Source organism: Ursus arctos, unplaced genomic scaffold, assembly GCF_023065955.2.
Source record: "Ursus arctos isolate Adak ecotype North America unplaced genomic scaffold, UrsArc2.0 scaffold_32, whole genome shotgun sequence".
NCBI lineage: Eukaryota > Metazoa > Chordata > Mammalia > Carnivora > Ursidae > Ursus > Ursus arctos.
The window spans coordinates 3,830,142-3,858,050 of NW_026623008.1; the positions used below are offsets into that span (position 1 = coordinate 3,830,142).

At 54.3% G+C, this 27,909-nt stretch overlaps 2 protein-coding genes across 5 annotated transcripts in view; one reads left to right on the top strand and one right to left on the bottom strand.

Moving 5' to 3' along the window:
- NPHP4 (nephrocystin 4) overlaps positions 1-20,311 on the bottom strand; it is a 114,240-nt gene extending 93,929 nt beyond the window's left edge. For 2 of the 3 annotated variants that reach the window (XM_048222046.2, XM_057305414.1), the window contains exons 1-4: positions 20,105-20,311; positions 19,159-19,226; positions 13,482-13,654; positions 7,219-7,371 (exon numbers count right to left, since the gene is read on the bottom strand). In XM_048222046.2, coding sequence (XP_048078003.1) covers positions 7,219-7,371; positions 13,482-13,616 — 288 coding nt within the window. In that variant the 5' untranslated portion in view covers positions 13,617-13,654; positions 19,159-19,226; positions 20,105-20,311. The remainder of the gene's footprint in view (positions 1-7,218; positions 7,372-13,481; positions 13,655-19,158; positions 19,227-20,104) is intronic. The other variant, XM_044391420.3, reaches the window with a different exon arrangement.
- Positions 20,312-20,504: 193 nt separating this feature from the next.
- KCNAB2 (potassium voltage-gated channel subfamily A regulatory beta subunit 2) overlaps positions 20,505-27,909 on the top strand; it is an 86,265-nt gene continuing 78,860 nt past the window's right edge. Inside the window, exon 1 of one of the 2 annotated variants that reach the window (XM_044391483.2) lies at positions 20,505-20,648. The gene's annotated coding sequence lies outside the window, so the exon portion shown is untranslated. The remainder of the gene's footprint in view (positions 20,649-27,909) is intronic. The other variant, XM_057305422.1, reaches the window with a different exon arrangement.

Here is a 27,909-nt window from a genome sequence, read left to right on the forward strand (position 1 = left end):
CTGCCTCCAGCCTCGCAGGGATGTGTGCTCAGGGGGAAAGAAAGCGCCTCTGCTCTGCGAGGTTTCCTTCTACTTCATGAAGCCCAGTGCGGCTGCTTTTATTTAAAACTAATAAACGTCATAGGCACCGAAGATGGGGACAGAGGCGCTGCCGGATTCTGCAGAATAAACCTAGATGGGGGCTCTGGACACGGAGGGGTCCCCGGAACAGCAGCGTCTGTGCTAGGGGACAAGCACGGGGTGCCGGGTCACCCGCTGAGCACAACCCCCACCCCCCCTCACAAGGCAGGGAGCGGTAAGGCAGGGCCAGGCTGGGCCACTGAAAGGACGAGATTTAAACGTGGACTAATCCCCCATTAACGAGTCATTACCATGGTGTCACCGGGAAAACGTTTACTGTAATCACAGACTGTCAGCCCAGGATAACTGAGAGACGCATTAAAACACCAGCCATGAGATATAAATCGTTATTCTATTATCTTTTATTGCAAAATGATGAAATAATGACCACTTACAGCTGACAGGTGGTTGGACCAAAAGAGAATTATGTTTCTGTTTCCAAGACTCAAGAACTGTTTTCAAAAGCCCCGCTGTAGAGTCGGGTTTGTCCCTGTCTCACCTCTTATATTTATACCTGTGCACATCCCTGTTAGGAACACTATCCCCTTTTCCTATTGGCAGTGAAACAAATATTTTAAACCCTGATGCAAAGCCACGGTCATCGCCCACTTAGAGGTCACCTTGAAATCGCTCTGCCTGGAGGCCGTGGGACCAGCTGCATGTTCCAAGTTCAAATCTATGGCTGCTCCCTCTCCCTTCCGTTTACCCCCGAAAACAACTGTTCTGAGACCAAAACAACAAGAGCAGAGCCCCGTTGTTGTCTGTCTGCTAAAGCCCCATCTTCAACCTGGACGGTCGGCCGCTGAAGTGCATCCTGACCACGACCCGTGCTGTGCCGGGTGTTGCCGTGAAGGGCGCATACTCTTTTCCAGACATAATTTACGGACCCTTCAGCGTGGGAACAGCGCTGGGCTGAAGAATTTCTAAGGAACCTGAAAACACGATCCACCCTCAAGTTCAGAGTTCAAAGGTAAAAGCTAGATTAGGCAGGCATAAAACCCAAACCCTGCTCAGGACCGACCAGAAGCATGTGAAGAAAAAGCCTCCCAGGGGCGAGAGCCCAAGGCAGCTCTGCAGCTTGTGAGGAAAAACCCACAGGCCCGAGTCACCCGTGCTAAGCCCCAGCCCGCAAACCGAGGGCTGCCAGACCCAGCTGCCTTTCCCACCTCTCCCAGGCATGCAGCCTTTAGCCGCTGGATCTGGAACTCCCTGCTCAGTGCCAGGGAGGCAATCTCCTTGGGGTACCCCTCTCACCTCCCCCAACAGGAAGGTCACCTTGCCTGAAAAAAAGTTTCTCTTCACTAGAAACATCTTCTTCCCACCCCATTCTGTCTATAAAAGCCCTTCACTTTGTCCAGCTCCCCGGAGCTCCTTTCTATTTGCTAGAGGGGATGCTGCCCGATTCACGAGTCGTGAATAAAGCCAATTAGATCTTCAAATTTACTCAGCTGATTTTTGGTGTTTAACAAGCTTTAATCCCCTGGTCACCTTGCAGGGACTGTCCCCAGGAGGGCGATGTCGGGCCAGCCCTGTTCACCTGTACCTAGGCACCATTCCCGCCACACATCCCGCCAGCACTCCGCTGAGCAAAACCTGCAAACAGGCCCTTCAGTCTGAGGACACGTAATTAACACCGTGCAGCTTTGAGAGGAAAACCCTATGCATTAACTGAAATTGCATGATTAGAAGTTTGAGTCAAGCCCATCAAATTACCTGCAAGACAGGGCCTCTCGAGACCAAAGAGGGGGGCCCTCAATTCACCCCAGTCACATCCCACTCATCTACATTTGACAGGTTTCCTCCCTGACAGGATAAACAGATTAATACATCATGGACATGCTCCTGTCTTAATGCCTTCATCTTCAAAAACACGGACACCATTTTGCCTCGGGGCCTGGTCCCCATTTCTCACCCACAGGACAGAACTGAAATTGGGTCTCTGATGATGTGCCTCTGTGGAGAGGCTGCAAGCATGCGTCCCCAACGGCACCACCACAACCCGCCCCCTTCGGTCCCAAGCAGAAGGCTGGGCGGCACGGCCAGGGAAGAGCAGGGCGGAGATTACAACAGTGCCTTCCAAGCAATTCTTTTTAAATACACCTTTAATAGAATGTCTTCAGGAAGGCAGATAATTTACAAGCACCTCCTGCAGCTCCGATCCGCCAGCTCAGCCTCCCGCTTGAGGCTCGGATGGTTTCCTGTACACTTCCCACCAGGACACTGAGCGCTCCGAGCGCGGGGATCTCTGCTACACAAAACTCTCTGCTGGGAAACCTAAAGTCTCGAGGTCTGAAGTCAGAAGCTTCTGTTCACCCAGGACAGAGCCCACTGTCACCCACAGCAAACAGCACACGATGGATCCAGCCGTACCAGGAGACGTGTCCAGCCCCAAATGTCAGTGTGCGAGGCTGAGAAGCCCCGTCCAGCGTGACAACGTAAACTTCAGCCCCGACTGACGTGGTGACACGCTGCCTTCTCCGTTCTGCTGTGTCCAGCTCCCGAACGGAGCCCGGCACCGTGTGCTTGCTGAACGGATGCGCACGGCTAACTGGGTGTCCATTCCTGAAGACATATTATTTAGCACCACGTAACCTTATGACACACGTAGCGTTATCTCTCACACCCAGGCGATAAGTCAGAGTCAAGAGTTTGGGTCACTGGCCTGAAAGCCCGCAGGAATAAGTGAGAGCTCACCTCCATCAATGCCCACACCCAGGGCCTGAGCCAGCCCCACCCCAGCCTAAAGTACACCTCCTCGGCTCCCTCAGAAAAGCAACCCCAAATACCCCACAGTATATACTACTATGAATGAACAACACAAGTTGACAGATTTAAAGCTTTCTATCGTCCCCCATAGCAGGTCGTTAAATCTCCTGACAACGAAGGCCCAATACTAGAAGCATCCTGGAGAGCGGTCATCCCCCCACTTCTGGCTCCAAGTCCCTGGGGTGCTTTCCGTAGAGCTGGAGAGGAAGGGGTCCTCCGCGGAGGGAGACTCCGTAGTCCGCGCCCCGCGGAAGGACGCTGCCCTCCGGCTCCTGCTGTGCTCACCTACACTGGGGAGCAGCGCAGAGGACCCGTGAGAGGCAGGGTGGCTGTGGCGGGAGAAGACCAGGGCACATTCAAGAAGCAGGGGATTAACTGGGTCACTTAGAAGAGCTTCCAGAGTCTCCTTGGGGTTACACTGATACTCCTTGACAGCATCCACTTTTAAAGAGGGAATTACATGGCTCTCATTACTCTGACGAATGAGAACACTCAGGAATGGTTTCTCATGGGGCACCTGGGTGGCGCAGTCGTTAAGCGTCTGCCTTCGGCTCAGGGCGTGATCCCCTTGATCTGGGATCGAGCTCCACATCAGGCTCTCTCTGCTAGGAGCCTGCTTTTTCCTCTCCCACTCCCCCTGCTTGTGTTCCCTCTCTCCCTGGCTGTTTCTCTCTGTCAAATAAATAAATAAAATCTTTAAAAAAAAAAAAAAAAAAAAGAATGGTTTCTCATGGCATTGGTTAAGGGAAGCAGAAGCAACCCGTTTAGCTGTATCTTGAGCTCGGACGGCCAGTTTCCCTACTCCTCTAGCAACAGCCAGGGCTGAAGGGAGCCCTGGGTAGGAGCAAGCCCATCTGCATGGCGGCCGTCTGTGGAAAAGCCCCAGGATTCCTGCCCAGTCACTCCCATAAAATAGGAGGAGGAGGAAAAATGAGACTGTCACGGGAAGCCTGCGCACGGTTAGTTAAGGGGAGAATTTGAAGGAGAATTATGTCCATCTCAGAAAGAAAATGTAGAAACTGCATGGTACTTTGGCTTCTCAGATTATTTTTTAAAAGATAGTTTTTGAGAGGCTGAACAAATTATTAACCATATCAGCAGAAGTGAAAGGCGATTCCTCTACAGGAGGACGGTCTGGAAGGATGGCTCAGAACCCTGGTCTTTGAGCTGAGAGGCTCCACCAGGCAGCGCCCAGGAGGCTGAGCCCAAGGGAGGAGGCCAAGGGGGGAGGAATTCATCATTCATGGAAAACCAGCTCGGGTTCAAGGCAAGACTCCCTTTTTCCAGGTCTTTTTCCAGGACGTTGTTTGCCAAGTAATACAATCAGAGCTACATAGGACACTGACGACTCAGGAAAACCCCAAGCACCCGAGCTTAGGTCACTAATCCACATTGGGACTGGACAGCCACGGTGATTCCAAAGATGGTCCCCTGCTACTGGCGGCCTGTTCACCTTCCATCAGATCTCCCCACGCCACCGCTGACCAGTAAAACCAGAAAACACGGGCAATTAATAAAATCAGAAAAAGACCTTCACCGAGTTTCAGACTCCCCTCTGAACAGGGCACAGTGTACTTATTTCCATGGGTGCACGGGCAGAGCGCGCAGGCCCTCCGTGTGTCAGTGCTGCCACGGGAACGGTCTGCGTTCCGACGGCCTGTGTGCACGGACACGCACAGAACCGATGGCCTGTGTGCACGGACATGCACAGAAGCACGCAGGCATGTGCCGCACACGGGATGCTCTTTCATTAACTAAGCTGGAAAGAAACCCATTTCCCTGTGTTCAAAGCATCAAGGAAATGAGAGAAGTGCTGGCTTGGAGGACGCTGCTGAAGGGCGCGGCAGGCCGGACCGCATTCCTGGGGCGCCACTGGCCTCTGCTGCTCGCCTTGGGCATAGCAGCCGGGCAGCAGCAGCTTCGGAGCAGCTCCGTCACTCGGTTCAGCCCACTGGCCCTGCTGCAGGCTCCGCGTCAGCAACTCCAGAACTGAAGGGCACAGAATCTTCCAGAAACGTTAAACACTGTGGTCCTCACTAACCCACCATCCCCTATCGCCACACCCAGCTCATCAGAAGACAAAGAATGAGAGCAGCCGAGGCTGAGCAGGAGCGCCCCCCCACCCGACTCTGGATGTGGCCCTGAGCTGTGAGCCAGGAGGCCTCAGGACCAGTTGACGTCTGAAGTGTCTCGGTCCCACAACCGGTGTGGCAGCGGAGACCTCTGGGGGTAGGAATGCGACGCCTGGACAAGTCCAGGAGGAGCAGGTCAGTTCCACAGGGTCACCAGAGCCGAGCCACTCCGGGCAGAGCACGGCCTGTGGGACACGACCCCACCACAGGGACATCCCACCACTCGCCACAGGCCACGGGAAGGTGGGCTGAGGGGAGGACACGGAAGAGGGACTCATTCCAAAACCACAACTGCAAAGCACTCCAGTGCTGATTTCAGCACACACCTCCATCCCTCGACACACGAGATTCTTCCAGACAGAGAGTGCAGGGCCCTGGGAGCAGACGCGGGTCAGGCGCAGGCTGTGGAGACAGCCTCCCCAGGTCCGCTGCTCCGGGCACTCCCGGCCTCCTGACCTGCTGGATTACTCTTTAAGGAGGGACACATAACACCGACCTCTGGAGGAAGGTGGCGACGAGGGGATCACATAAATGTGCCGTGAGCCAACGCCCCGCCCGCGGTTAACTCCCCAGCAGGGACAGCATGTCACCACCGCCTTCATCACTCACTGTAGTAACTGTCACACACCAGGCGTCCCTGGTCTGACTGTACACGTGACAAAGAGACATCCGAAGGCTGCCCCCCAGGGCAGCGAGGCTGAGCCTGGGCCAGGTGATCAGCCACACCACGGCCACACTGCTCCTGGCGAATCTTGTCCTGCCGCGTCAGAGCCATGAAGGCCACTCATCACCTGTGCTGACACAGCCCTGTAAGGAGTCGCCAACAGGCCCACACGTGACTCAGACACGGCGTGGCCAGCCAGAGGCCTTTCAGTGGCCTTTGCATGTGCCGTGTGACCACCTTAACAAAAGGCGCACCTTCTGTGCCCAGGACACATGTTTTAGCCAGGCTTTATGGGGCCTTCCTGACCTCTGGGGGCAGGAGGGCCCTCCACACCCCCGTGAAGGGACGGCTCCCATCAGAATCAATCCATGCCCCAACCGCAATCCTACCTCCGGGTGGCAGCCAAATGCAGAGAGCAGAACGTGCTCCGCCGGCCCCCAGCGGCGTCACGACTGGGCCGGGACAGTCCCCAGCAGAAAAGGGCCATCTTAGGCTCTGGTTCATGCAGTGACACCTCCAAGAACGGCTGTGGTCACCACCACCTCCATTATTCACAGCACTACCTATCCCTCCAGCCTCACTCTACACACAAGAAAGACCAAGTCAACGGGGGCCTCAGTCCTCTCCAGACCTGTGCCCGTCAATCAAGCAGACCCAAACTGTTCGGAAGCCCAGCCCAGCCCTGGGCTCTTGTCCCTGCGCCACACCCGTGCAGCCTGCTCACAGCTCCCCTCACAGCTCTTCAAAGGACTAGCCTCTTCCTCCTGCAGGTTCGGTTGCAATGTTCACAGTGAAGGGACCTTCTTTGCCTTCTCGCAGCAGGTCTCCCCGTTTGCCCCCAGGGACAGCAGTGCGCTGGTCTCCTTCCAAAGCTTACCACAACGTGCAATGACTCTGTCACCTGCCTTTGGGGTCCCCCCATCCTACCATGCCCATGCCGTCCACCTCCACCCCCGCCACCCAGCCCCAGAGCCGAACAGAGGCTGGTATTTGGTGCAGCTGAACCAAGAGAGAAAACACCGACCTGCATGCGGCCAGAGACAACCAAGTGGTAGAAAGCAATGCCAGTGCAACCACAAGCCAAACAGAGGCATGGGTTCGAGTCCAGGCTCTGCCACCTGCTACCTGGGCAAATCACCTTCCTTTTTCAATTGCTCATCTTTAAGACAAAGAAAGAAGCCAAAATGAAAGAAGGGGAACAAGGACGGTAAGGGGAAACAGGGGAGCCAGATGAGATCAATAATTTCCTAACTTTGTTCCAAGAACCCCAAGGTTCCTTGAAGGTGAGAAGACCCCCAAGTGCCCCTGCCTTACCGTTTCGACAGAGCCACGCGCTCTCATCTGTTCGGGACATTCGGCTTCCACGCAGGTTTTGTCTGGAGATGAAGTGCCCAGTGCTAACACAAGCTTGGCAAGAGCCCATCTGCCGCTCCGTGGCGTTCCTCGGGTCCGAGATGCACAGGTCGTGACCCTGGTAGTATCCCCTGCACCTCTGCTCTGGGCCACAGAGCAGCCCCACCCGCCACCATGGCCCACCTCATCGAAGACGATCCTGGACGGCTGCCTGGACAGCTGCTCCACCGGCCTCACTGCGGTCTTCCACGTCTTCCCGAAAAAGTGTCGGTAGGTGACATCAAAGAGAGACACACGCAGATGGCAGCCCACCTCCGAAAGCACCTCCAGCACTCCCTAGGAGACAGAAGGGTACCGGCCCTGAAGGCTTCTTGACATCATGAGCCATCCCCCCGTGCTGACCGACCAGCTGGGGAGAACTGGCCCACTTAACATCTATCTTTTATGTGTCACTATCCCTTGGGGGAACTGCCTCTCTCCCATGGCCAGTGGTCTTGGTAGGGTTATGCGTTAAAGTGCTTGGCCCTCCCCTGGCCAATCACAGCACTGAGGTCTCACGGCACAGAGAGACAAAATGACTTGACTTTCAGAACATCTATCATGTGCAAACCAACCAATCCAGAGTCCAGACTCCCACCTGCCCCTCTATCTGGCTCTTACAGTCCCAGAGGCCAGAGATCATTCACACAGGCTACCCTAAGCCTGGTCACCTGCTCAGCCTGCCTTGCCTGTTGCTTCCCACGAAAACCACAATGATAGCTCTTGGCCATGGTCTCCCCAGCTGTTCCGCCTCCCAACTGACCCCGGTGCCACCCCACTTGGCCCTATGTGGCCTGGCATACCCCACCCCTCTTGGGGAACGGTAACAAACCGTCTTCTCCATGTTGCCCTCGCCGGCCCTGAATACAAACAAAATCCCACGCCCACCTGTGTAACTGCAGCAACTGTGAGGGGAAGAGGGAGGGGCCGGATGTGCCACGTAACTCAGCGGGGCCTCTCACAAGTCCTTGGGCTGGGCACTTTACACAGCTCACAACTGTTCTGTCCGTTACACTCCCTCCAGCTACCACATGGAGGTGACGGGGTGGTGCGGCTGATGGGCTGGATGTGGGAGGTGACAGACAGAAGCAGGAAGGATGGGGTGGTCAGCAGCTTTGGGGTGTCTAGGCCTTGCCCAGGTCTAGTGCTACAAGTCTCACATCCCTAGTGAAGGATGATGGCATGTTCTCTGTCCGGGGATGCTGGGAGCAAGGTGGTGTCAGGTATGGAGGTGGGGAAGATGGCCAACAGGTCTGGAGGAGGCATCCAAGCCCAGTTTCAATCACGGAGTTGTAGGGGCCTCCCCGCCCACGGGGCTTCACAGACCTCTCACAGCATACAGGCTGCCTCTCTACCCACACCCCTTCTAGTCTACCTCTCCTCAGGAACTTCTCCCACCTGTGACTCACTCCCCTGCCTTCCCTGACCATGGCCGTCCTCTGACCCAGCTTTCTATTTCCCCAGCGTTCATCCAATTCTCTACTGCCCCCAGCCAAGTGTGAGCTCTGGGAGGACAAGAGCCCAGAATATTCTCTTCCCTGCTCCATCCTCAGGGCCTGGAACCAGACTTTGCCCATGTAAGTACTAGGTGCACTCATCCCCCGGGCGCCTGGTCCTAGGCCTCCCCTCACTGCTGGTCCTGCCCAAGGTGCCTCCATCAGCCTCTTTCTCCTCCTCATCTCCATTCCTCCTCCCCCTCCCCCTCCCTCCCTCTCCCTCCTCTTCCTCCCTCTCTCTCCTCTTCCTCCCTCTCTCTCCTCCTCCCTCCTCCCCCTCCTCCCTCTCCTCCTCCCTCTCCTCCCTCTTCCCTCCTCCTCCACCTCCTCTTCCCTCCTCACCCTCCCCCTCCTCCCTGCCTCCTCCTCCTTTCCCTCTCCTCCTGTTCCTGCTTCTCACTATACTCTCAGAGACGTAAGCACCAGCCGGGACCTAAGTCCCAAACCCTTCTTACTGACCTAGACTTCTTCCCAGAACTCCAGACCTTAACCACCCCCCACCTTGATGCTACTTTGTACCCATTTCTATTCAGGTAAGTTTCTAAACAGTCTCTGCTACTGTGTGAAGACCGAATATGGGACAGTCATCCATGTCTCCCACACAGCTCCAACCGACAATGGTGCCCAGGAAACATCAAACTGAACTGGAATAGCCATCCCAAAGCAAAGAAGCACAATCAACATTCATGGTAAAAATTAAACTCAATGAAAATGGGAAATAGAACGGCCAAAAAGGCATATGAAAATTATTAAGAAAGTGTCCTGCGTTCAAAAGCATGTAATATTTTTAGCCAATTCCTTTCACAGGGATTTTTGCTATCATCTAAAGATGTCAATTCTCAAAATAACTAAAATATACAAACTTTGTAAGACTACACTTTTGCACGTTTCCTACTTGGTCTTTTTCTTTTTCTACTTGGTCTTCTTTTAAATGCTATCTTTTCACTGGTTATTGTGCGTACAGCTGACCCTTGAACAACTGCAAAGGTCCATTTATATGTGGTTTGGTTTGGTTTGGTTTTGATGAACACAGTACAGGACCGTAGATGTATTTACTCTTCCTTACGATTTTCTTAATAGAATTTTCTTTCCTCCAGCTGACTCTATTGTAAGAGCACAGTACACCATATATAGCATACAAAATACATGTTAATCAACTGTTTACGTTCTTGGGAAGGCTTCTGGTCAACAGGAGGCTATTATTTGTTAAGTTTGGGGGGAGTCAAAAGTTACATGCAGATTTTTGACTGTGTGGGGAGTGAATGCCCCTAACCTCTACATTGTTCAAGAGTCAGCTATAAATCTGTAAAACTTTGGGTTCCTGTGTTAAATCCCACCTGATCCTTTATGTCTATCAGTAGATCCGATGTCCTAATATTTTAAGGACTTTTGTGCTAATATTCACGAGGGACGTCAGTACGTACTTTTCTTGTGATGTCCTCGCCTGATCTGGTTATCGGTTATGGCAGCCTCAAACAGCTGAGAAGCATTCTCTCCTCCTCTGTTTTCTGGAAGAGTTTATCTAAAATTCATATTATTTCTTCCTTTGATACTTTATAAAATTCAACAATGAAGTCATCTAAGTCTGGAATTTCTTGATAGGAAGCTGTTTAATTATGAATTCCATTTCTTTAATGAATACAGGACTTTTTATATTTTCCATTTCTTTTAGTGTCGCTTTTGGTAAGTCATACTTTTCAAGAAATTTGTCCATTTCAACAAAGTTATCACATTTGTTGTCACACAAGTTATTCATAATATCCCTCAACTGTATTTTTAACATCTGTAGGATATATAGTAATGCTGCTTCTTTCCTTCCTAATAGTGGCAATTTGTGTTTTCTTGCTCTTCTCACATGATCGGTCTTGTAGTTTATCAATCTTATTAATCTTTTCAAAGAACCAACTTCTAGCTTTGCTGGTTTTATCTATTATTTGCCCTTTCTTTACTGATTTCTAAATCTACCATTTCCTTCTTCTATTCTCTTCGGGTTTAACTGGTTCTTCTCATGTAGATTCTTAGGGAGGACACAGAGGTCATTGATTTTATACCTTTTTTCTCCTCTTACATAGTTATACAAAGCTATAAGCTTCCCTCCAAGGACTAAATTACTTAAATCCCATAAATTTTGGTATGTTCTTCCATTACTCAGTTCAAATTATTTTCTAATTTCCCTTTGAATTCTTCTCTGGCCCATGGGTTAGTTGGTAGTGTGTTAATTTCCTGCTATTTGAGGATTTTCTAGGTATCTTCTTGTTGATTTCTAATTTAATACCATACGAGTCAGTGAACATATATATACTCTATAAATTTCAATCCTTTTAAATCCACTGAGACTTATTTTCATGGCCCAGCGTACGGTCTGTCTTGGTGAATGGTCCATAGGCACTTGAGAAGAGCGTGTATTCTATTTGTTGGTTATAGTGTTTTAGAGATGACAGGTCAAGTGGTGGATAGTGTTTAGATCTTCTAAATCCTTATGGGTTTTTTGGTCTATTTGTTCTATCAATCATTGAGAGAGGAGGGTTAAAAGTCCCCAGTTGTGATGGTGAATTTGAATGGAGCTCCCTTTAGTTCTACACAATTTTGCTTCATGTGTTTGGAAGCTGTGTTACTGGGTGCTGTGCACGGATCACAGCTGGCCCAACAGTTATGCTTTGAAAGGCCAGCATACGAGGCTGGCCCTTGGCTAGAGGCTGAGCACTTAGCTTTCAGGAGGGTTCCCATCACCCTACCAACAACAGTACCCTGTGTCTAAACTGTACAAAGTGGTTTATGCTGAACACCTGCTTTCTTGCTGGGAGTCTGGAATTTGGGAACATGGTAGGCAGAGAATTGCCACCTGAACGGTCCTCAAAACCCCATGGCCACTGAGTATCTAACAAGCTTCCTTGGCTGGGAACATTTCACACATGTTGTCACGACGCGTTGCTGGGGGAACTGAATATGTCCTGTGGGGCCCACTAGCAGAGGACCCCTGAAGCATGTGCCTATTCCCCCACACTTCCCCCCCATATGCCTTTCCCACAGCTGATCTCACTCTGTGTCCTTTCACTGTGGCAAATCTTTCCCGTGAGACTGATTATATGCTGAGTCATGTGAACCTTCCCAATGAATCACTGAACCTGGGGGTGGTCTTGAAGGCCTCAACAGAGGTGCCTGCACATTTAGGACTGTCCTATCTTCTTGACTGCCATCATCATTACGAAACGCCCCTTTATCTCTGGTAATACTCCTCACTGTGAAATCGATTTTGTCTGACATCAGCACAACACAGAGGTTTCTTACTGGGTTTACATGGCCTATCTTTGCTCCATCCTCTTACTTTCATACGTACAGTTCACGTCTTTCTGTCTAAAGTGTGGTTTTTTATAAACAACCTCTAAGTGGGTCTTACACAATAACTTCTAACACATAACTCCAAGTCAGGAATTCCACTTGTAGGAATTATTCTACAGACATACGTGTACGTATGTGTAAATGAAGTTAATCACTGTAGCTGTGTCTGTAATAGCAAATGACTGGGAAAAAAATCTGTGTTCGTTAATAAGGGTCTGGATAAACAAATCATCCAAACAGAGAACTACTATGTTGTCTTAAGAAAAAATAAAATTCTTCATGTAATGACGGGAACAATCTATAAGACATACTGCTACAAATATTTTTTTTAAGCAAAGTAATACAGGTATATTTATCTGTTATATTTGCTTAGAGTTTCTGGAAAGTTATACAAAAAAACAGGTCACATTGGCTATGTCTAGTGTGGAACGCTGGTGCCTTAGGGACTTCCTCGTGTACCCTTGTGAATTTCAACAATAATTACCTTTTCAAAAATAAATAAATACAAATAAACAAATGAAATAAAATGGGACAATAAATAAAATTTCCTTCCTAAATTTCCTAGGAGAGAGGATGGTGCTGTCTGCTAAGCTACAAGCTCCTATAAGGTGGAGGCCGCTGGCGCTTTCTGCCCAGGCTGGGGTCCAGCTGGCTGCCTGGAGCAGGGCACCCCACGCCACCAGCTGCACTTCTCTCAGACTGTCTCCTCTTCTGGGAAATGCAGTTGTGATGCCCCCTGCTTCCGAGGGCTGCTGCAAGGAGGCAGCGGACTGAAAGGGAAAGTGTTGAGCAGTAAAGCTGGAGGAGTGGCAGCCACGACGGGCTAACACAACGCCAGCACACAGCAGGCGCTGGAGCAGAGGGCTTGGAAATGAACGCTGTGGGGCCTAAGTGCTTTCCTAGATCCAGCACCCCAACAACTGTGGACACACGGAGAACCACGCTACCATCCACAGAGGACATAGCCTTGCCAGGCCAAACCCTACAAAAAGTCACCTGCCCACACTGGCAGGTCTGGATCCTTCTCACGCATCCCACTGGGTCTCACTAGAACCATCCAATTACATGGGTGCTCCATGGGCAACGCAGAGGCACCAACTTCTCCAGCAGCCCCACTGCCCTCAAAGGACACACACAGAGGCAGAGCCGCAGGGCAAGGGCCTGAGCGTGCAGAAGGCTGTGGTACATCCAGGCACACGGCTTCTGCCAGGATACCCAGAGCTCTGCCCCTCAGTTCTAACCACCAGGCTACAAGCAGGCTGTGCTGAGTCATGCACGAGCCCACCTCCTGCAAACAACCTTGCTCAGAAATAACGCAGGAAATCAGATTACCTGGGTTTTTAAATGGCTCTACTGTGGGCAGAAAGAAACCTTTACTCAGTGTCAAAAGTGCTGACCAAGTCGCTGAATCACATATTCTCTTTGCTGATGAGCCACTTTGCCTCCAAATACTGCCAAGGCCCAAGGTAATGGGTACAGTGGTAAGATTCAAATAAATAAGTGAAAATCAATATCCCCTCAGCTGAGAGCAACAGCAGCATGCATAGGACAATAAATAGCACATTTCTTTACCTGCTTAATTAGTGGCCCATCAAGCCACTTCAGGACACACTGAAATGCCGTCGATTCCTTTAAAGGCTGGCGTGCTCTCTGTGGGTGGGGAGGGACCAGCACGTTTTGGTCAAAAATCTTGAGCCAGTCACTCATTCTGCCAGTCTGAGGGTCACCTGGGCCTCTAGGATTACCTGTACAATTTGTGTTCAAGTAAATAAAGGAGTTATAAGGGCCATAGCGCTCAGAGCGATTCTGAACGTTTCCTACCTCCCCTTGCATCCCAGAGGAACCACCATCCCCAAACCCCAGTGCAACAGACTGCTGCCTGTGCCACCTTCCCCTGCTAAACATGCCCCTCTTGCTCCAGATCCCTTCTCTGTCCCTGGAGCCAACTACAGCACGACTATGCTGGCCTCAGTAACTGGCACAGAGATGCGCACATCCAAGCCTGTTGTGAACGGTTGTGGAGGCTGAGCACTACACAACAGTGCCAGGCCTTGGGAACTAGGGCTATCTTAGAAGGGACCAGGAAGCATGACCCAATCAGAGCCTAGGAGATGCACATCTCACAGCTTCTGCTGGCTCTGCTGAGAGAAGGAAATACTTGTTTCTGCAGCCCTCAGAGCAGAGAGGTCATCAGTATGAAGCAGTCAGGAGCCACCATGGGAGCAGCTGCCTTGAGACATACAGGAAAAAAAGCAAGCAGAGCAAGAGCAAAAGCAAGGGCCAGTGGGTCTAAGTGTCACAGTTAGAGCCCTGGCTCAAGGAGACCCTAAAGCCATCTAGGATGTCTCAGCTACAAGAACAGTCTCTTGTTGCCAAAGCCGGTTTGGAACAGATTTTGAGTGTTACGGGCTCCTTGGTGACCTGGCTCACTCAGGACGTTATCCGTCTTCCAGCCAGAGATCTGAACCTTCTCTATTTTCTAGCCTCTTTTCAGCTGACGCAGAATCTTAAGCTCTCAGCTTTGATAAGAGGCTGAATTCTGCACACTAAAATGACACGCAAGATAGGGCAGATTTTGTCTCCCAAGACAGCGGTTCGTTAAATGGGGTCCCCAAACCCTGCGGTTCCCTGGGGTTGTCAAGGGCTCCACGAAGTCAAAGCTATTTTCATAATATTCAGATGGACTTTGCACTGACGGAGCGAAGGCAAGCGTGGGTGCAGCAGCCGGGGCCTCCGTGAGCCCCAAGGAAACCACCCCAAACCCTCGGGCCGTGGGGCTGTGGGGTGTCCTTCACTCGCAGCAAAAGGCAGGGCAGTTCCACTTAGGAATATCCTCGGTGAAGCTGTGGAAACTAAGAATTTTATTACATCTGGACCCTTGAGTACAGGCATTTTTAACACTCTGTGATGAGAAGGGAAATGCGCAGCATGTACCGTGGCTGCAAAATGAAGGGTGCTGGCCACCTCAGGGTGAGCCTGGTGACAGCCTCTGCGGCACCCACAGGACCCGCTGCTCCTGTCATCCACCAAGACCGTCTTTACTAGAATTGCCGCTGGGAGACAGACCGTGCTCATTCAAACTTGGGCACTTTGCAGACAGTCTCTCAAATGTGAACTAAATGAGTCTGTCACTTCAAGGAAAACTGGGATTAATAACTGGGGTTTCAGGCAAAAATCAGAATTGGGAAAGTCTGTATCCTCCACCGTGAACCTGACAGCTTCCTCCTCCTTAAAGACGTTCCTGATGAGATGGATGGTGACGGCGACAAAAGTCATCTTTTGAAACTATAGGATTAAATGTGCACTATTTGGAAGATCAGCATACTTTAGAAGCAGTATTTTCCAGGTGAGCAATGCATCACGACATAAAGCCTGCATGAGTGAAAGATCCATCCAAAGTTCGGGACAGACCAAAGGACTTGAACGTAGCAGAGCATGAGAAGCTCACTGGCAGGGTGCCAAGCTCCACATTGCAACAAACTTCTAAGAAACTACCGCTTGTGGAGTTTGGGTGAAGCACCAGAGAAGAATGCCCACAATTACCTAGGACACTCCTCTCTTCTATGGGTGAGGCCAAGTTTCTTTCAAATACTTCAACCAAAACAACTTTCTCAACAGGTTAAAAACAGAAGCCTAGTGGCGCCCGGGGGGCTCAGTCGGTTGAGCGTCAGACTCTTGGTTTCAGCTCAGGTCATGATCTCGGGGTCATGGGATTGAGCCTCAAGTCAGGCTCCACGATCATCGGGGCGTCTGCTTGAGATTCTCTCTCTCTCCCTCTCCTTCTTCCCCCTGCCCTATCACTCACTATCTCTCTCTCAAATAAATAAATCTTTAAAACAAAACAAAAGCAAAAAAAAAACAGAAGCCTACATGAGACCCAGCTGTCTACTATGCCAGATACTACAGTAACTTGCAAAAATGCAAAACCACCCTCTTCCTGCTAATTTTTTTGTTCTGGAAAACAGGTGGTTTTCATAAAAAATACATTTTGTGCTAACATGTAACAGGTCTATTGTTATCTCTACGTGAGCAATAACATTGTCAACATTTCTCCGTTTTCATCTCCAATACAGTCAACACTGGTAGATATAATTAAAGTAAACAGAAGGTCTCTGGAGTCCTCAACAATTTTTTTAAAGTGTAAAGGGGAACGAGACCACAAAGTCTGAGAAAGGCAATTCTAACAGGACCCAAAAGATGAGGGCTTTGAGTAGCCAGGCCACCCCCCACCCTTGCAGGCTGTGTGGGAAGTGGAGGGAGCCTAGAGCGTGGGCATGATTGGCCTGGAAAGCTCCCCCACACCCAGAGGGCCTAGGCACAGAGCCCTGCCTCCAACTGGAGTGCCCCCACACCCCACAGCCCCTGCAGGCAGGCATACGCTGCAGCGTCCAAATCTGGACTGTCACCGGGTGAGCACTGAGGCACACGTGCAGCGCGCCTTTTGTTCCGAGTTACTTTTGTCTGCTCAATATCCCTTGTTTTAAGGAACGACCCTCCCAATCCCACGTGTGGGAAGGCTGCCCACAATTTTGGGCAGGGCACTTTAGTGATGGGCTCAAAGATAAACATGTGACCCACACTGTGCCAATCATCATCTTCCCCAGGACTCCAGCCACAGTTCCCTCTGGAGACACTGTCTCTGCTGGGAGGGCAGGAGCTGCCCAGGCCAGCCTGAAGCCCCAGGGGCTACCCTGCCACTCCAGGGAGAGCCGGCGGTCAAAGACAGCCCAGGGCAGACCGGTGGAGATTGGGGTGGGGAGTCCTGCCAACAGAACCCAGACCTCGAGGTGGAGACAGCCTGATGGACAACAGCCCCCATTCCCACTGGAGTGGAGTTGCAGGAGCCAAGAAAAGCCCTTGGAGGCTTTCTGTGGTGGCTAAATAATGGCCCTCAAAGATGTCCCTGTCCTAATCCCCAGAACCTGTGAATGTGCAACCTCACGTGGCAAAAGGGACTCTGGGAGCATGATTAAGTGAAGGACCTTAAGGTGGGGGAAAGTACCCTGAATTACAGAGATGGGACTGATGTAGTCACAAGGGTCTTTATAAGAAGGAGGCAAGAGGGCCAGAGAAAAGGTTAGGTGACCACACAGCAGACAGAGACGTGAAGGAGGGAGGGGCTGCAGGACACTCACACAGCTGTCTACCACTTGTAAGCAGCAGAGGCCTGACACCCAGCAGGAGGGCCACTTGACCAGGAGAGCATCTTGGAGGCTCCGGGGGGTCAGCTCCTGGGCCCACATGGCCCCTGTGCTTCCCGTGGTCACAGCACTTGCCACCTGTCCTGTACGGACCTGCCCACTGGCCAAGCACTTGCATAAGGGGATCTGTATTCCTGTGTGCTTAGTACCTGGCTCACCATCAGAACTCAATAAACTTTCATGAAATCAATCTGGAGTTTCAATAAAGTTGACTCCCAAGCATTTTTTTAAGAGAAATGTTGTTTTCCTGTTGGCTTTCATTATAAAATGGGGACGTTGATTCATACAAAGTGCATGCCATTAAGGACTGAAACTTCCTGTGTAGGAAGTCCTTCATGCATCGGGAGCACTGTGGCAAAGTGTCACCTCTGGAAGGGGCCTCTGCATGCTACCCGCGGTGTCTCCCCAGCATGAGGACCGTGCCTCCTTTGTGGGCAGTTCCAGACTTGGCTCACTTGCCCCTGATTCCTGACCGAGCACCGCCCTCCCCTCCCCCTGGCTACCAGACTTGGCCGGCAGATGCTAAAGAATACTTCCGGTCTAGTCCACCTGGCAGAGGAAACATATCCACAGGCTTGCCCCAGGCTGGACCAATAGGACGCACACTGGGAGGAAAGGCATCCCTTCTGAAAGGGACAGCCACCCAACAGAAACAGACAGCCGGGCAGGTGGAGGCGGACGGCAACAGTCTGAGTGGGTGATGGAGGGAGAGTGTACCTGAGACACAGGCTCCCGGGGGTGGGAGACCAGGTGGGCACAGAGCTCTTTCCCTCCCTTCCCTTCCTCCTAACCCCCACCTGACTGCCACCTGACCCTTCTAACCCTCTACGGCCACTCTGCCCCCACTCTGCCCCTGCTACAATTCCTCCTGGACACCATGCCCTCTCGGTTCCCCCTCGGCACACACACACACACACCCCGGAAAATTCCCACTCATCCTCCAGGAATTAGATCAAACGCCCCTTCCTCAGGGTGAGCACCCCCATCCCCCACCAGTTGCTCCCCCACAAGGGATCCTGTCACAGAAGGTCACCATGCTTCCTGAGGCTCCACGTTTCTGTTGTCCTGCAAGACTTAGCTCAGTGAGGTCAGGGCTAGGTTCTCAGTGAAAATCTTTTAATGTTTAAGTAAATAACTAAATTACACTGTGGAAGACTTAAGAATGCTATGGAGGGAGGACAGAAGGACCTTCGGGACTAGATGAACACTAAAGAGAAAACAGGGAGGGCTCCATGCTTTGAGCCCACAGAAAGAGCTCTCCAAGGGAGAAACAACACAAGAAACTGCACCAGCTTTCACTGAGTGCCTACTGTGAGCTGGGCACTCACAAACCTTTTCATGTATATTATTCCAACAACTGTGTAGGTAAGTATCACAGACAAGGACAGTGAGACTCGGGTTAAACGGCCAGGTCAAAGTCACACGGCTGGTCATGACCAGCCTCAAAGCCATTACAATCAAAGCCAGGAGAGGCCCCAGAGCCTACAGTATGACACAGGCTCTGAGGAGCCCAGGCTAACCCTCGCTGTCCTCAGACTTCAGGGGAGTCTCTTGCCCTCCCTGTGTCTGTGTCCCATCTACAGGAGGAGGGGACTGTGAGGTCTCCCAGAGGGCTCTGCTCAGCACTCCTCTTCTGTTCCAGTGCGTACAATGATGGAGACTGCCAAATACCAGGTCTTTAAGAAGCTAAAAATCTAGTGGGGGAAAGACAAGGGAGTGAGTGTGAGCAGCACATGGGAGACAAGCCTAATTCAGTCTCCTTTGGGAGGGGAGGGGGAGGGGGTGGGCAGGAGAGGAGAGGGAACTACAGCGCTGAAGAGGTAAGCCAGGATGAAATCTCACCAACCGTGGTTCCCCAGAGAAAGAGGGGGGCAGGAGCCATGAGGCAGGAGATGTGCAGGCAGGGGGAAGCGTCCTTCCAAGCAGTCAATAAGATCTGGGATGCCTAAGACTGAAAAGCTTTGGGAAGCTTTTTCGGGAGTAAGTGGAGGTCTAATCAAGCCCTGCCTAGAACTCCCTCACTCAAGCAATCCTCCTTGCATACCTACCAGGTGCCAGGTACTGGAGAAACCGTCCTGAACACAGCAGACAAGCTCCTTGCCCTCATGGAATGTATCTGGTGTGAGGCAGAAAGACAGGATATAAGTTAGCACACAACGAAGCCATGGCCTGATCTATGAAAACGACAGAAGAGGTGTGGAGCGTGCAGTGAGCTGGGGCGGAGACTGGGTTGGAAGTGGAGCTCACTATCCACAGTCATAGGACACAGCAATACTGAAGACAGGAGTGGGTCCGAGAACGCAGCAGTCTTCTATGGAGACAGGCCCTGGAGACGAGCACAGGTGGGGCCTCTGAGTTCGAAGGAAGTCTTAGGACAGCAAGCATTCGGGCTGCGGGAAGGGCCCAGGTGGCCAACTGTAAGCCGGTCAGGAAAGCAGCGAGATGGACAGCGAAAGGGAAGGCGGGAGCGGCTCCGGGAGCGGCCAAAAGCAGACAGAACCGGCAGGGCGGACAGAACCTCCTGCAACCTCCACTGGGCGGCGGCTCGGGGAAGCGCCAGCAGGGGACAGGCCCCCGGCCGGAGATGAGGACGCGCAGGCACTGGGGTCCCCCACTGGGGTCCGGCCGGGGAAAGCTGCGGGACGCCGAGTGCGGAGGGCCAACGTCAGGGTCTCAGCAAAGCCCAGGCCGTCCGCACCGCGCTCGTCTGAAGCCCAGCAGCAGTAGAGGGGCGCAGGGTCAAGAGCAGAGGGCGCAGGCTGGGCCCCAAGGACCCCCGACGCCCACGGGAACCCCGGGCCGCGCCGAGTGTCAAGACGGTGGCGGGATGCGAATGACGCGGGCACCCGGTCCGCGCGGAGAGCCGCTCGGAGCACCCCCACCCCCGGCCCGGGAGGCCCCTGGCCCGCTCGTCCGCCCCCTGCGCTGCAGGCCACGTCCAACCTCCCCCGCGGCGCCAGCCGGCTTGGTTCCGCCCGCCGCGGACGGCGTTACCTAGGAGACGGGCCCGCCGCGGCCGGATCCCGGCCGCCGAGGCTCACGCTGTCGAGGACTTGCCCCCAAGACGCGCCCAGAGCCCCGCCGGCCTGCCGGTGCCCGCCGGAGCCGCAAGCGTAACTGGCTGAGGACCGGCCGAGGGTCTCCCGGTCGGCCGCCACCGCGGGAGGAGCCTCGGCAGGCGGCGCGCCGCGCGCCCGGGCCGGGAACCCGCCCCGCGTCAGCGTCGTTGGCAGGGCCGCGAGACCAATCCGAGCCAAAGCCCCGAGGCGCCGCTCCCGTAGCGCCAGCCAATCGGCGCGCCGGCGGTCCCGTCCTGATTTGCATAGCTGGCGACCCCTCAGCCAATTGGAATATGACTGGCGTGAAGGCCAACCAATGAGAAGCTAGTAGAGGCGTGGCCTCCGGCGTCCCACGAGGTGAAGATGCTGCAGGCGGAACCTGGCCAAGCGAGCGGGATTCGGGGGCGCTAAAGTCGCCGGGGCAGGGCGGGAAGGAAGATCCGGAGCGGGGCACAGGATTCGGAGCTGGAGCCCCCCAGGTAAGTGAGGGGGGACCCCGGCGGGCCGCGCTGTCCACCGCCGTGCGCCGAGAGAGCGGCGGCGGGCACCCGCGAGGCCCGCGCTGAATCTCCATCTCCTCTTCCACAGCGCGTCCCCGCGCCCGCCTCCGTCCTCACCTCCTCTCCAGCCGGCTCACCTCCTTCTCCATCATCTCCCTTCCCCCATCCCGCCCGACCTTTCAGCTCCCATCCCCGACCCCTGCCCCAAACTTCATCCCTCCCCTCGTCGCCGTGCATTCTTCCCCATCTCTGCCACCTCCCCTTCCCGCAGCCTCGCCTCCCCTTGCCCCATCCCCCTTCCCATCCCCTCTCCCGGCCTCTGCGCAGCCCCATCCGAGCTCGCGTGGTCACGGACTTCCCCATCTCGCCTCCTTGTTGCTCCTGAAGGCTCACCCTGCCTCTCGCTCCTGATCCCTGTCCCCATCCTCCCCTCCATTCTGCTCCCAGCCCCTACATCTGTTCCTGTGGACGCTCTCCCTCCACCTTGCTGGTCTCCAGGACCTTGGCACTTCTTCCTTCGTGCACCAGTTCCTCTGGCTACCTACACACCCAACCCCACGCAACCCCGTCCTTGCGCCCCTTCCCCATCTTCAGCTTCTCTTCTCTCCCTGCCTCCCTACCTGCTGCTGCTCCCGCAGGACGCAGAGACCCAGCAGCTGCACTGCTTCCTGCTGCAGTGGCAGCAGCCCGTGTACCTGCCCACCTTGCCACCCTCCCACCCAGGCGCACCCTGGCTCTGCTCCTCCTGGCATTGGTCCTGGGGAATCCCGCAGAGGACTGTGCTTTGCCTAGAGCGTCCTGGGGGGCTCCAAGTGGGAAGCCCCTTAGCACCCTTTCCTGCCTCCCTTCCTGGCCACCATCACCCTCCACACCCCACCCCCACTTTCCTGCTCAACCTCACTTTGTGATTCAGCATTTTTGGGGTTGGTAACTTTCTTTGCTTCCTGGCATGAGAGGACTCGGCTTTGCGGCTGAAGGCTGGGGGTCTTGACCCCGCAGTTGGTTACCGTAGCCACCTCAGGAAACAGACCTGAGTTCCCTGGTGGCGACAGGGATGGGGAGCAGGGGACTGGCCAGTGGGGGCTGCCTTCTCTCCCTGTCATTTGTCCTGTGTTGAACCGCATCCAAGGGGAGATGACATAAGTAATAGCTCTTGGGGAAATGGTCTATTAGCATTTATGGAAATTAATACATCCACATCCAAGAAGTAAGAACACCAAGTTCAAGCCACAGCTGTCCCACTCTCTGTCGTTTCAGGATTTCTTCTTTCTCTGCAACTTCTCCTCCCCCTCAAAAACGCCATCCCCCTTCCAGTACCAAGAGCAAGCTCCCACTCTGCTAACACATTGCAGGGTTTGGGGACCTGTGTGTGGGGAGTCCCATCTGCCCTCCTGATTGTTGCTTGGAAAAGCATCCACCTGCAGAGCCAGGCTCATGTGCGGTCCCTGGGCTCCTGCCCATGTGCTGTCTCAGCGGGGGCCCGGAGGGCATTGGCTCCCTAGGTTGTGTCCTTTAGAACAATCCAGGTCCACACCTAGCCTCAATGGCACTGATGGTGTTTGAGCTACCGCACCTTCCTGCCTGGAAAGCAACCTGGGGGAGGCATCCCATATAGAACTGGGTCCAGATGCTTTTGTTTCTCTCTACCCTGCCAGTTGCCAGACACTGTAGGCACTGCTCAGCACCCCCCGGAACTGAGCCAGGCCGTGGGGGTTGGGGGTCATGAAAAATGTGAAACCCAGGTTTTGTGCTGAAAACCCTTTGGGGTCTAGATGTGGAGCCTGGATGGGAAGAAATGGGCCCCAAACAATTGCACACTGCAAGTGTGGAAAGATGGGACACCACTTCTTGCCTTGTAAGGGTCACAGCCGGCCGTGGGCACTGGGAGGTCTGAGGGGCGAGTGAGTGCTGTGGATGGGACAGCTTGAGAAGCCTCACCCTGTGGGGCTGGCTTTCTTTCTTTCCTTTATTTTTTCAATGATCTTCTAAACCTCAAATGATTCAGGAGGAAGTGAGTGGCACAAGTTTTGATTTGGCAGTTTCCGGTAGGGGCTCAGAGGGAGGGGGCCCCCTCCAGACTCTCCTGTTTGTTGGTACTGGGCCCATGGCAACTGGACAGCACGGCGTGTGGCAAAGGAAGGCCTCCTCATTGCTAGAACCTGTGTAACATGTTTCGTTTCTGGGGACTCTGGCTGAAAACAGCACGTATTTAGTCCTTAACAGAAGTCTCGGTGACCTTCATGTCAGCAAAGGTCCCAGAGCAAGAGTGGTTTCCTGGAGTCCCTGGATGACAGGGCCGGACAGTGGCAGCTGCAGGCAGCATTTGGGAAAGACCATGTTTGATGGTGTCTAGGGCCAGAGACACGGTGCCTCCCTCCATCCCCTCTCCCAGCAGCCAAGAGATCTCGCCTCATAGAGGCAAAAGGTCTTGGCGGTCTTCCCCCTACAAAGGAGTCCATGGAAGCCCAGAGGCAAAGACTTCTCCAAGGTCACTCAGGGGCAGGGGCGGAACCCAGATAGACCCTTTGCATCCCACTAATGGCAGTTCAGGTCACTTCTTTGACTCTCTCAGTTGGAGGATGCCAGCACCCTGTGGATGTGCCCAACCATCGGGTTTGGCTGCCCTTTGGGAAGGCCACTCTGGAGACGTTGCTGACATGCATGTAGGAAACCAGTGTCCTGGGGTGTGTCTAAGTCACTGGGGAGCTGTTAGGAGTGGGGGAATATCATCAAGCACAGAGAATTCTGGTGATACCATCCTGTCCAGCCTGGTAGGTCCCCAGAGCAAGGGTGCCATGCTTCCAGGGATATCATCAAAGAGATGGCAGGGGGCCAAGGCACTGGGCCAGATGAAAGGGGAGAAGACACTCAGGTCATGCTGGGCCTGCACTTTAAACCTTGCTCCATGATGGGTCCTTGTAAATAACCCTGCAGAGTGGGCTGGGTAGCCTGAATGGGGAAACTGAGACACAGAGTGGTGGAGAGACTGATCCAGCCTCCCTAGCTCCTAAGGACACTTGATTCTGTTCCTACTGTGCCAGGACTCTGAGACAGGTACCACCTCCCTGTCCCACCAAGCTCCAGAAATCCCACACACACTCACTCACAGATGAGTCTTAGATGCACAGGAGGGTCAGGGCTCAATCCCAGCTCCCAAGGGACATGGAAATCCAACTTTTTCACGAAGGGAAGCCCAACACACTCAGCTCTCTCCTCGCTCCGTGCCCTCCCTTTCTCGGGGGCAACTCTGTGAGGAGAGGTGGTCCTTGGCAGTACTCTCTTGGCTCAGCCACTTCAGAGGAGGGAAAGAGAACAGGGCCTCCCCAGGAGAGAGCACACACTGGGCCAGGTGGGCACTTGACCCCCCTGGTCATGCTGTCAGCTGTGGGGTAGCTCAGGGCTTTCCATTCAGCCTGCCCTTGGCAGGTAGGAGAGCCTCCCTGCCAGGTGAGTGCGAGCACCTGCTGTGTCTTCTTACTCTTTGCCACTTCCTGTGGGGCTCAGCTGAGGGCTGGCCTTTCTGTCCCTGTATACCCCGGATGAGCTCTGGGCCCAGTGCCCCCCAGCCTGAGGGCGCCCCATGACCACACACCTGACTTTCTAACTCATAGACCTGCAGGACGGGGTCTCAGGAGGCCTTCCATGCTCTGCCAGATGGCCACATACTTAACCCTGGAGACCTCAGGCGTGTGTGTGGGTGGGTGTGTCCCCTGTAGCAGAGCCGAGCCCTGCAACACTGGCCCACATCCCTGGCACCTGCCTTCCTTGACCTTCCTCCTTGCAGGCAGCCCACTTCTCTCTCACCCCATCACAGGCACCTGCAGCCTCGGCTCTCATGCCTTGCGGGGTACAGAGAAAGTGGGATTGGGGCAAGAGAAGAAGCAGAGAGGGGACCTGTCTCCCTCAGCTTGGCCCGCATGCTGCAGACTCAGGGCATCTCCCCCGTGGACATCTTGGGCCCTGACTGCTGGGCAGCTGAGGTCTGTCGTGCAACTGGAGGCTGAAAGCCAGGCACGCCTTTTTTCTCAAATTCTTGCCCAGAGTTCAAGACAAACCAGCAAACGGGTCATCACTGGGCCAGTTTCCACAGTAAATGAGCAGCTCCTCGGGTCCCCTCAACACCAGGTCTTTCCACAGGGCTCTGTGTCACCAGTCTGGCCCATGGACCGTGGTGGGGAGTTCACTCTATGTCTCCCTCAGTCTCTGGCTCTCACCTTGCCAGCCACCTGGCTTCATTCTTGGGCCTCCCTGTTTCTGGATTGGCAAAACGAGACCATGTGAGTCCGAGTATAGGGACAATCCCTGGCTCCTCGGGGATGCCCAGTCAGTGTCGTCTACCCCCTCACCCGCCACTTCCAGTCACCAACTGACCCCAGACGATCGCCCTACCTGGAGCCCAAGTGGCTCCCCAGAAAGCTCGCGCGGTGACTCCGGTCGCCTTTTGAGTGACTTTATGATCCTCCTCAGGACTCCTCAGAATGGGCTGCCTGTTCTTGGGGAACAGCCTGGGAGAGCCCAGCCAGCTGCTTTTGTGGAGGGTGGGGAGGGCGGTCCTGTGGCCATTTGTCCGTAGAGAAGAGCCTCCTGGTGACTGGGGGGACACGCCTTGCCCTGTCCTCCCTCACCTCAGCCTCCTGGAGGGCCAGGCCGCTGCACACCTGCATACCCACGCAGCAGCCCACAGGCCCTGGGGGGGCTGCTGAGCCACCCTCTGAGCACACCCCCCCCTTCACCGCAGCACGTCTTCCTGTTCCCTCCCTTGGCAGCCGTGTGATCTTTCAGAGCAAACTCCAGCCCTGATGTCCACAAGCTGTCACGTGCAGCCAAGGGCAGAAGGATCTAGAATTCTGCCTGGGGGCCTTGGTATCCTGAACGCTCTGTGGTGGCGGGGCTGTCTGGAAGTAGTGCCCCCCCACCCCTTCTAGGTGGAGGCGAGTTAGAAATAACTAGAAGGCACAAACCTGGGAGGGTGGATTCTGATGCCCCACCTTCGCTGGCAGCTCTGCCTACAGAGCAGGGAGCATGGAGGCTCCGGGGCCCCAGACATGCCGGGCCGTCCTGAGCCGTGGGCGCACGCGCCCAGAACCACAGGGACTGGTGCCCGAAAGCAGTCTCCCAAGGGTCCGGAGCGGCTCAGCGAGCTCCGTCTTCTGCCGGCCCCGGTCCGGGGGTTCGGGGAACCCCACTCTGAGAAACACTTCCCAGCTTGTTCTGTTTACTGGTGAACTTCCCGCTTTCGCTTCTCCTTAAGGCAGCGCACAAGGAAGCTTTGATCATCACAGGTCCCGATGAGAAGGGCTTCGCTGGGATTTCCTCAATTCTCAGCAAAAGAGGAGGCCCACGTGTTACTGGAATGACCTGCTACACTTTTGTCTTCGAAACTCAACTCGTGCTGTTGTCTTGACAAGCATGGCAAGATGCTGTTGTTACTAGTGTCCGGGTCCTCTTGGAATGAGCTTTGGCTGCGAGATGCTGACGGTCCGGGCGCTTGTGTGAGTGGGTGTGCAGGAAGCTGGAGCTCCGCAGAGGCTCTTAGCCTGTGGCATCTCCCCTCCCCCATCTCCGTGGCCTCTCTCCCCCCTCTGCTCAAGGCTTCCTCTCCACCCCCTCCCCCTGCCAGGAGGTATTGCCTTTCCCTCTCAATGAGAAGGTATTTTTAGTCACCCTGGCCAGGAGGTGTTCAGATGTCAGGGACAGGAGGCCCAGAGCCATCTCTGTCCCTTTGCTCCTGCAAAAGACATACAATGCCCAGAACAGGAATTGCAAACCCCAACTGAAAATCACTACCTTTCTACAGGGCCACAGGCACACACACTGACTTCCCCGTTTACATCCGCAGGTTGAGAAAGGGGAGCCAGGGGTGTCTGGGGACCAGCCAGGGATGCTGCCTCGCTGTGCTTTTCCTTTATCCTGAAAGATGGGTGTAGGAGAGGCCCCCAGGGCGTGCAGACCATCTCCCATGGGATGTGGACCCACTGTTCTAACAAAAGGATTTGTTTGGATAAGACCCGTCATGTTGCAGCCCGAGGGTCTGTGGCTGCAGGTAAGAGCCTCGTGCCCCCAGCCCTGGCTTTGTGCAGGTGAGGCCTGTGCTGGGGACTCAGCCATTCCTTCACTGCCCCAGAGAGGTGCAGATGAGGTCGCAGTCAGTGGGGGGAAGTCGTGGGGTCCAGAGCGTGGAGGTACCACTTGGGCCACAACAGCAGTGTCTGCAGGCCAGGCAGGCGCCACCTGCGTGTGCATCCTGCATGGTCAGGGAAAGAGGAGAGGCTGCAGCCCAGCCTGAAGCTGGCAGGGCTACTGTGAGTGTCAGGGGGAGATGGGGCCGGGCAGCGTTCTGGGCAGGGAGAGCTGCGTGCAGCAAGTGCAGAGACAGCGAGGGGTACTGGGGTCACCTCGGGGAAGGACTCTGGGACTGCTCATCTTTAGAAGATGTCTCCTGCCTCCTCTGTGGGGCTGAGCTGGGTCAGTCATGCAGCTTGGGGAGAGGGAAGCCAACCAGGTCCCACGAGCCGCCCAGCCCTGCCCTGTGAATCCCTCAGGGAGCCCCGAGCTGCTCTGACTGCCATAGCCACACCGCCTTCCCAAACACACACACTCACAGAACCTGTGTGCTGGGCTGGGCCCTCGCTCCCTGCCTCACCCATGGTTGGAAGGTTCTGGCAAAGCCCACAGGGTGCCACTGAAAGGGCTGAGGAAAAGAGGGTTTCTCCCCACCCTCCTGCAGCCTGGTAACCATGGTAACCAGTAGGGAACTGCTGGAGGTGCCCAGCCACCTGCCGGGCCGTATGGGTGCTGAGGGCCTGGCTGGGCCCCATGGTAGGCCCATGTGGGTCCCTGGGGAGCAGCCTGTGTGAGCAGTAGGAGAGGGGGCAGCAGGTGCAGCCCCAGGCTCTCACCCAGTGCTCTGCAAGCAAAGACATCACAGGCCAAAGGAGCCTTCTGCCAGCCCTTCAAGGGGATGGGAGGGCACCTGACCCCAGCTCAGGCGGAATCCCTGCTCTCTGAAGCAGCCCCCCGGTGAGCAGGCATCTAACTGATTCAGAGCTTTATTGCATTTGGCATCACTTCTCCGGCCGGGGGGGGTGGGGCCTCAAGAAGGTCCCGTCAGGCTCCTTTTTCACTCTGCTGCCCTGTAGCCCAGCGACTTGATTTTAGAGAGAAGGAACCGAGGCTCGGGGAGGAACCCTACTTGTTGGCAGAGCTGGGTGGGGTCTCAGTGCTGCGCTTGACCGCCGGC